Genomic DNA, 9,703 nt, shown 5'->3' on the forward strand with positions numbered 1-9,703 from the left:
TGACGAGAGAACATCAGAATCTCCAAAATGATTTGAACAATTAACAATGTCAAGTATATGATACGATTATAACTGTTGTTGATCTAAATACGATAGGGATTTTCTTTATATATGGATATAGAGGTACTAGAAAACTTTATCTACATGCTTGAGTACAAAGGGAGAAATCGTTTTGAATGTGGAATCCAGTGGTATAGCATCTCTTTTCCTTCCCGTGGAAGAACGGCTCATTCTCGCTTTTCAATTCCATTTAATCCTAATGAGGAATCACATGCAATATCAAGCAAGGAAATTTATCATTTGGGATGAGGCTCCAATGATGCACAAGAATTGTTTAGAAGTTTTGGATAAAAACATGAAAGATATAATAAGGTTCATCAATCCTTCGTCTGATTTTTGAAGGGAAAACAATTGTTTTCGAAAGTGATTTTCAACAAATGTTGATTTAGAGACACTACAAAGTTTTGAGATTGAAGAAAATCATGAGATTGCAGAATTTAGGTTTTGATCAAGAATGTGCTTAAATGAAAAAAATTTCGGATTGGATTGCTAATTTTGGAAATGGAAAAATTAGAGAAGCAAATGATGGTTATGAAACAATTGATATTCATGATGAAATTTTGCTAAAATATTACAATAATCATATTGCCACGATTGTTGAGAGCACATATCCGTTCTTTGGAAATACTGCGAGTGGTGCAACAAATTTGCAGCACAGTTCTATATTGGCCTCGACTATTGATGTCATTCAGCCTGTAAATGAATACATGTTTTCTTTGAACCATTACGAGGGAAAATTGTATCTAAGTTCTAATACGACGTGTCATTCAGATAAAAATATTTATCTATTGCATGATGTACATACTCCCGAGTTTTTAAACACAATCAGGTGTTTTGAAGTACCAAATCACGAGTTAAACTTGAAGGTATGAATTTCAATTATGTTGCTACGGAACATATATCATTATTTTGGGCTATGAAATTGAACTAGTTTGATTTTAACGAGGCTTGGAAATCATGGTTTGGAAGAAAAGATTCATAAAGTGACTATTCCAAAATTGTCATTAACTCTTTCTGATCCAAGACTTCTTTTTAAATTCCAACAAAGATAGTTTCCTTTGATCGTATGATATGCTTTGACAATCAACAAAAGTCAAACCAATCTTTACCTCACGGTAAGATTTTTTTTTAAAAAAACTTATTTTTAATCATAATCATTGTATGTCGTATCTAGAATTACAAATCTTAAAGATCTAAAATTTTTACGATGTTACAATGATAACAATCGAAAAATTCAACGATAAATATAATATTTAAGAAAGTTTTTGTATGTGAAAAAAGTGCATCACACCGGTTAGATACCACTAAATCTATTAGTGGATTAATGCAAATTGTGAGCTAAACGCTAGACTTTGACGAAAGCATATACATACATATATACATACAAAGTGGGCACCGTTGCATTTCCTTTTCTATCCTCATCGTCTTCCCCAGACGGGGTGTCCTTTTCCCCAAAAACCAAGCCCTTTTTCGTCAGTTCGCAAACCCTTTCACCTCACTCTCTCCAATTTCCCCTCTACCCCGTATTTCAATCAGCTCCAACTATACAGAAATTGTTCAGTAATTTTTCTTCCAAGGAACGGTGATCAAGAAGAGAAATGGAGCACCCATTTTTCCCGACAACCACCACGCGTGCGGAGGCGCTTCGGTGGCTGACAATCTCGGAGAAGTTGCTGTCGGCGCGTGACCTGATGGGGAGCAAGTCTTTCGCCACGCGGGCGCGTGACTCCGACCCTACGCTGACACCCGCCGACCAAATCCTGGCTATCGTGGACACGCTCCTTGTCGGCGACAGCCGGATCGGGAACAACCAGCAGGACTGGTACTCGATCCTCCGCCTCACACCGCAGCACGGCCGTGACTCTGAGCTTATAGCTTCCCAGTACCGGAACCTTGCGCTTATCCTCAACCCGCAGAGGAATAAATTCCCCTTTGCCGAGCAGGCTTTTCGGCTTGTTGTTGATGCTTGGTCAGTTCTCTCAGACCCTTCAAGGAAATCGATTTACGATAAAGAACTCGCCTTTTACTTGCATTCGCAGCAGCAGCAACAGCAGCCGGACCCTTTTCATAACCCCATCCCCACATTGCCGCAGAACTTCATGTTCTTCGGGCCCAGCGGCCCAAGTAACGTAGCTCAACCACAAGTTCATGCTGGTGGAAGCAGTAGCGGTGGTTCTGTTCATTTTCCTCCTCAAGTTCAACAGTTACATATGGCACAGCAGCAGGTCGATTCAGTTAGTGTTGGGTCGACCCGCGAACAGCAGAATTTTATGAGTTTTGCTTCGCCTTCTAATTTAGGTTTTGGGTCTCCTTCTGGTTCTAAGTCGAGTCAAGAACCGGTCTATAAGCAGACACAGCCAAGCTATAGTGGCTTTCCTGCTGGTAATGTGGCTTTTGCCTCTTGGTCAACCCAGCAGGTTAATAATAATAAGCAGAAAGAGCCATTACAAGATTATCCTAGTGTTGATGATAAAACTAAGAATGATGCATGTGCTAGTGAGAATGTAGAAGATGGAGTGAATGAGGAAGAAATGGAGACAGTGTGTGTGCAAGAGGAAGGAAATGAAGGCGATTTGAGTTTTTGGACTACATGCCCGTATTGCTTTTATGTGTACGAGTATCCTAGGGAGTATGCTGATTGCACTCTGAGGTGCCAGAACTGTAGAAGGGCATTTCAAGCAGTGGTGATTCCACCACCACCAACAGTGGATGGGCAAGAGGGGTACTTCTGCTGCTGGGGCTTTTTGCCATTGGGCGTCTCGATGGAGAATTGGGAGAAAAATAGGGCTGCAGCTTCGACATGGACCCCGTTTTCGCCCATGTTCTCTTTCCCTGGAATGGGTAGGGGACGGGGAAGGAAGAATTCAGGTCCGAGGGTTTACTATGATGATGATGATGTTTTTGTGGAGATGTCGGAGCCAAGTGATTCAGATGATGCCGATTGGCAGGATAATAATAAGATTAAGAAAAAGAGAATGAGTAATATCAAAGGAAAGGGCTCAAGTGGGATGACGAACAGAAGTGCTAAGAATGTGCAAGTTGATAAAGGTAAGAATGTGAACGCGGAAGATGGATTTGTATCTCCTAACGGGGTAGAGGTGGCAAATAAGACAACAGGTGAGCCTTCTAAGAAAGGAGCTACGGCCAATGCTCGGAAGCAACCTGGCAGGGTTGCCAAGAATTTCGGGAAATTGGATTTGAATGTAGAGTTTAGCAATGAAACTGAGGAGCCTGCAGCTGCACCGCCTAGGGTGAACCAAGGGAATGGACCAGGACGTGGGGAGGATGATAACATAGAAGGCATTGGTTTTTTTGACGGTCTTGATGAATTTCTCAGCAGTCTTCCGATTCTTAATGTTGTGGGCGATGACAAGGTTGTCAAGGCTTCTTGATAAAGTAACACCTCTTTCAGCTGTAACTTTTAGTATTTGCGAGGTTTATGACGGACGGCTGCATAGCTTAGTAAGCCGTCTTTTGTGTTGTAATTTTTATGTAGCAGTAAATTAATTACATTATCTTGGATATTTATTTCTTAATTGTTTTGTTGTGGTTCAATTTGATTATGTATTTTACTTTCTCCTTTAGGCATGTTTTATAGCTTCCCAACTCAAATAAAACATGATACTACGTTGCATTGCACTTTTTTTGGTTGGTAATTTGCTTTTCATGTGTTGCTAGTCAAAATTTGTTTGATATATTTATGGTAATATTGTTCTACATGTTCTCAAATTATAATGTATTTGACGCTATTTGGTTAGAAGCTGAATCGTCGTCGTATACTTTCTATTAGCATATAAATTTAACCTCTTTAGCCATGATTTGTTTTTTCAGTCATGAAATGTTCTCTCCTATTAGTCCTTGGTGGCTTTAGTTGTTCTATCTGATTAATGAGTTATTTAAATAGCTAACATGTTTAACGGACTAACTTGTGATCAGCTGTTGTGAAAAACATCTGTATTGGTGTAATTCTATTGTTTGAACCTAGATTGTCCCTTGCAATCTAGGTCTAACGTGGTAATAGCATGATTTTGGTACTAGTTTTTCACTTTCTAGCCATGTAATTGTTTAGTTTCTGAATCTGATGTATCTCGATATCGGGATGTGTTGGTTGGTGAAAGTGAGTATTTGCTTATTCAGTGAAAAGGCGATGTGCTAGAACAACGTTAGTGTATCTTTTGTTAATCTGTAATTGGTTATCTGTTACGTTTCTTTTCCACTCGAGGTTTCCTTGTGTTTGCGCAGCCACGACAGATTCAGGTTTTCAACTCGTTGGGATTTTTATATGGTATTGTTTCAGACTTTTGGTGATTTCTCTTAGAATGTTGCCCTGATATGCAGATTGCAGAGCCTCTGTGACTGAGGAATATGACTCCTGCAACTTAATTCTGTGTATAATATTTTCAAGCCGACTGTTTAATTCTGAACTGAGTACAAAAATCGGCATGGGTTGATTTTGGTCCCATATTCCAACACCATCGGAGGACGTGAGTCTCTTGTATTTTTGGGTTCCATACCATGTGTTCGTTTGGGTATTACACCAGAAGTGGTAAAGACAAAGCTGAACCTATCTCGCTGATTCAGATCGCTTGGAGTTCTTTCTTATGTAGATTATTTAGTTAAATCATACTGAGATGTTTTTGGTGTATCTTAGTAATTTTAACTTACATAACCAAATAAAAAGCCATGCAAGTCTCAACTATATAAAGAACCAAATTAGATTTGGATTGAAGATATTGACTTTAGAACTAAATTTAAAATTTTCCAAATATTATTGATATCATAGTTTAAGATAAAACCCAACTTTTTATTTTTATTTATATTTACTATAGGTTTATGGCAGATTTGAAGCAAGTGTTCTTAGAGAAAAAATAAAATAAAAGTTATAAATTTTTTTGTATAGTTAGATAAGTATGAAAAGGTGTTTTAAGCAAATCCAAAATTACATCACGATTCCATATAGTTAGCATTTAGTATAGGGTGATTATTGTAACAAATAGATAAATCTGGTGAATGTTGTATAGATTTTATATATATAGGCTTATATGTGAATAATTATACTTTGTGTGTTGTCTATTAAGTTAATCTCAAAATAAAGTGATCAACTAAGATTTCGAGTTATTGGGCTTTAATATATCTAATAGGTTGTGGGTCTTTAATGTGTAGGACATAAAATATAATTTCTGTTTTTATGATGGGCTAAAACAGAAATATCAGAATATAATGATAAACATTATCTATTTATAGATCATGGTCCTCAGATCATGCGACATCACGTTCTCTATTCTCTGCCTCATTAAGAAAATAGTTCAAAGAAGAAAACTAAAGGATTCTTTCAAGGAAAGAGTGCGTAGATGTGTAAGATCAAGACATGTTCTACAAAATTCAGGATTTTGGCTTCAGACATGCTTTCTCTTAAGTTTTCAGTCAAATTTATAATGATTCAGTCAAATTTATAATGATTTGGCATGACGGATTCTGCGGTTTACGGACTTTTTCCAATCTTGGATTACACGAAATCATCAGGAAAAGCTAAAAAATAAGACAAAAACTCAGAAAATCCAACCTGCATTAATATTTAAGAATACTTTCAAAGTGGAATACTTGTAAACAACGTATAAAGGAACACAGTCATTCTGAGTTTCAACGATTAGATTTCTCAGAACGAGTCGATTTTTGTTTCTGTCTGCCCATTTTATTCATAAGGAAAATTACTATTTTTGTTTTATTAATGCACATCAACAAAGACCCGCCAAAATTGAAGATTTATCTTATTTGACTTTAGGATACATTAACATGATCCCAGCTAATACCTAAAAAAGACTCGTTACATGCGATCGCATCCAAGTTAGATTCAATTTGAAAATTACAAAAGAAACTTTTAAAATGGTCCACTTGCAGAGGATGATTTTTTTAAAAAAACATAAGATTGTGTTTGGATTTGAGGGTTCTAAGGAGGATTTGAAATGTTGACATTCGATCAAGAAACGAATACAAAATATAGGAAATAAATGTGATTGTTCTTAAATTTTTTTTATAACATGATCAAAACTTAATCAACAAGGCATAATATGCCGAATATCAAAACAAAACAAAGTAAATCGTTGATAAGTTAAACAAATTTCTCCTTGAATTGACAAACATGACACTCTAAACATAGTTTGTATGTCAAAACCTACTACACCAATATATAGGCAAACAAAAAACCAGCAAAAAAATTTGTTGCAATGTAAAAAAGAATAGTATTCCAACTAGCAACATAAATATAAATTAACAAAATAAATTTGTAACGAAATAATGGAACAAATAACTTATATCAAGTCAGTTTTCTTAAAATATATTTGTCCCCTCCACGAGATACTTGAGGATTAACACTTATAGATGTCTCTTTCTCAGGATACAACTGTTGAACCAATAGCAATTTAAGTATAAATTTGCTACTCCGGCGAACTAAAATCGTACATTCAATTTATAACCAAAATTTAACGAATGCCAAATTAAAAGCTAGCAATATGAAATGCAAGAGAATGCTTTAGTTAGAGCTTGAATATGTTTGTAAAAAATATATATTTTTTGATTGAGTAAATTGACTCACTATTTATAAGTTTCAAAATCTACACCAAAAGTAAAGTAAGATTAATTAACTCAATTAATCTTGCAATTAACTTAAGAATATGAAGAGCCAAATTTTTCGATTAAATCAAGAATATGGAGAGCCAAAAGATATTCTCACATTCATGAGCCATAATTTTCATTCAAATTTTAAATTTACTTAAAATTTACAACAATTCCTCACATCAATGAAAATTGATACAAGTCTTGATGATAAAGTTATACAGTTGAATCCTATATAGGTTATGTAACTGCTATTATTTGAACCTTCCAGTGTGAAATATATTTACTTTACTAGCTGACCAGTAAATGCGATGTCCTTGAAATGTTATGTCATTTATGTAAATTAAGATATACTTCACATAAGAATCTCTCTTATACAATTTTGTTATCATGAGTGTTTGTTTCGGCCATGAACAATGTCGATTTGAATTCTGTGAGAAGGTCTAGAATTGATTCGTGAAATTTTTTCGAAGCGGCCCATCACATAGATGGTTCTATATTGAGAACAATCAACCTTGTTCCAACCATTTCTTACTTGTAAGAATCATTAAAAGCCGTACGCTTATCCTCCAAACTCACCGTTTCACCATAGGAATAAACAAGACATAACCCCCATAGCGATCCGCCAAGTCAGTGTAACGATGTCACATTGAACCTAGTTCTTGAGATTTCCATTCATCATATATTGGGTTTTCTTTCGCACCAACTTATTCAACAGGTTTAAGTATCATTCTCCTCGATCATTTTGCAACTAACTCTCTGTTTAGCCATTTGATTTGTGGATCTATTGGATTATCCTTCCCTTACATAGTCAACATAGATAACTCTAGTTGAGAGTAGTTTTCTTATGGTATTGCGTCTATGGCGTATATGCCTAGACTTACCATTATACATATTTCTTTGTGCATTTCTAATCACATATTGACTATCAAAATGAATACATAAAGCCGTCACAAATTTTGTTCATCCTAAAAATATCTTCTAAAAATAGATGTAGCTATGCAGTCTCTTCAACATATTTATCAAGAGCTATAAACTCAGATTCCATCGTAGAACTAATAGTTACGGTCTGCTTAGAAGATTTTCATGCAACAAAAATCTACTAGTAAACTTTGAGTCTTTCATATCAGATGATCAAGCTTTTCTTGTACTATAAATTCCCTGTAAAAATTGTTGAAAGGTTCAAGCTCAAAATGATCGCAAGTGCACGATATCAAGTTATAATATGTGTATGAAGTACGAGTATCGTTCTCACATTGATTGATTAGACAAATTTGACTTAAACACAATTCTTTAGTAACTAAAACGAGAATTAGATTAATAAATAAATTAAACTGAAATTAAAAAAAAAATTAATTTACTAACACTATATAAATAGTATAAATCAAATTAATAAAAAAATAATTGTTAAAGTCTTGGTTCACCTACTCCTGAATCTCATCTAACGATTGAATTTCAATTTTTAAGTCATGCTTTTGATCGAATTCTCTATTATATCAATATATTAAGTCGAGCTATATTGATCTAATAAAAAAAATAGAGTAACCAAGTCTCCATGTGTTATTTAACAAGTGCAATCGCATTAATGAACCGTGAAATCCTCTACCTTTCGATCTATTGGACTATGACTATCAACATGTATCTAACCTCATATGTCTATGCAAAAAATGTAGATCCATAAATTATGTTAACATATCATGTTATAAAATATCATCCATGTTTCAATTATAACACATAAAATCCTTTCGAAGTTGATCATACTCCAAAGTTGCAAGAAAAATCAATAACATAATCAAGTATATTTAAACCAGATTAGATCTTAAAAAAAATTTCACAAAATAAATGTTTGGGGATATGATCCCTTTAGTCCCAACGAATGAAAAGAGAAAAGAAGAAAAACTCTTATATATTTCTTGTATTTCGGTTGAGTTATCTTGCTCTCCTCCGTCTCCTATCTTCCGACTCCTTTCTTGTGCCTCTTTTATGATGAATCCTCCTCCAAATCTACCTCCTCGCGTGAATTAGGCTACTATTGTTTATTTCAGTCCAAAAGTTCCCTATAGAAGGAAATAGATAGTCCAGACCCTGCATTCATATTGTGTCGCGCTGGGGCCAGCAAAAACATCCGACCGAGCGCGAGGTCCTCGAATAATTTTCCTTCCACGCGGTGCGTTAGGGCGGGTGATTTCTCCCGCCCTAGCCGCAGCCCTTGCAAGTCGCTCTCTTGTGCATTGGGGCGGGTAAAAGCACACCTGCACTAGCGCGCTCTTCTCGCACTTTTTCCAATAATTCACTTCTTTTTAGCAAGCCCACATACAAATCGACCGAGACATTTGAGGGACAAACAATATGCATAAATTATGACTAAAATAGAAAAATGCAAAATCTATCCCCTAAACTTATGCGATAATGTATTTAAACTAACATAGTAAAAATATTCAAAAATGACACATATCAACCTACTCATACTAACCTTTTGCACGCCCCGAGCATAATAAGTTACAAGACATAATAATACAAGAAGTATCTCAACAGTATGTTCATGGTTATGATTTGTCTCAGCGAATATCCAACATAACCTTCATCAATTAATGCACAACGATAGTTTTCGCACATCACATAGAAGTTGTCACACTATACTCGTTCATGGATTTTAAACGTGTGTGTAATATTGGTTCGAGAATCGTGCATTTCAACAGTTCAATTTTCAAAGCTGCGAGAGACTTTAATCAACATGTTGGTGTAGCTATCCCTCTCTCACATCTTTTTTCACTAATTTCCGACCCACAACAGAGACAGTTATGACTTGTCAGGCATAGATCAAAATTTGAGTCAGGTTTACCTTGGACATGATGAAATAAGTAAACATAAAGGAGTAAAGCAAAATATCAATTCGTGCACATTCAGATTTTTCATATGATTTTATTCGACTCCATACAACTCTCCAACTTTTTAGCCTAGGAATAGAATTTCATTCCTTTATTTGGCTCCCCACACCTTACATATCATTTTTTCCCCAAAGTTATTTTTA

The 9,703-nt window shown here is 35.4% G+C and overlaps 1 protein-coding gene across 1 annotated transcript; it reads left to right on the forward strand.

Annotated features, from left to right (window-relative positions):
- The first annotated feature begins 1,481 nt into the window (after positions 1 to 1,481).
- LOC142542630 (uncharacterized) lies at positions 1,482 to 3,696 on the forward strand. The gene has a single exon (XM_075649373.1). It carries the CDS (start codon positions 1,659 to 1,661, stop codon positions 3,450 to 3,452), a length of 1,794 nt encoding a protein of 597 aa, XP_075505488.1. The 5' UTR covers positions 1,482 to 1,658; the 3' UTR covers positions 3,453 to 3,696.
- The last annotated feature ends 6,007 nt before the right edge of the window (positions 3,697 to 9,703 follow it).

Source organism: Primulina tabacum, chromosome 1 (assembly GCF_025594145.1).
Source record: "Primulina tabacum isolate GXHZ01 chromosome 1, ASM2559414v2, whole genome shotgun sequence".
NCBI lineage: Eukaryota > Viridiplantae > Streptophyta > Magnoliopsida > Lamiales > Gesneriaceae > Primulina > Primulina tabacum.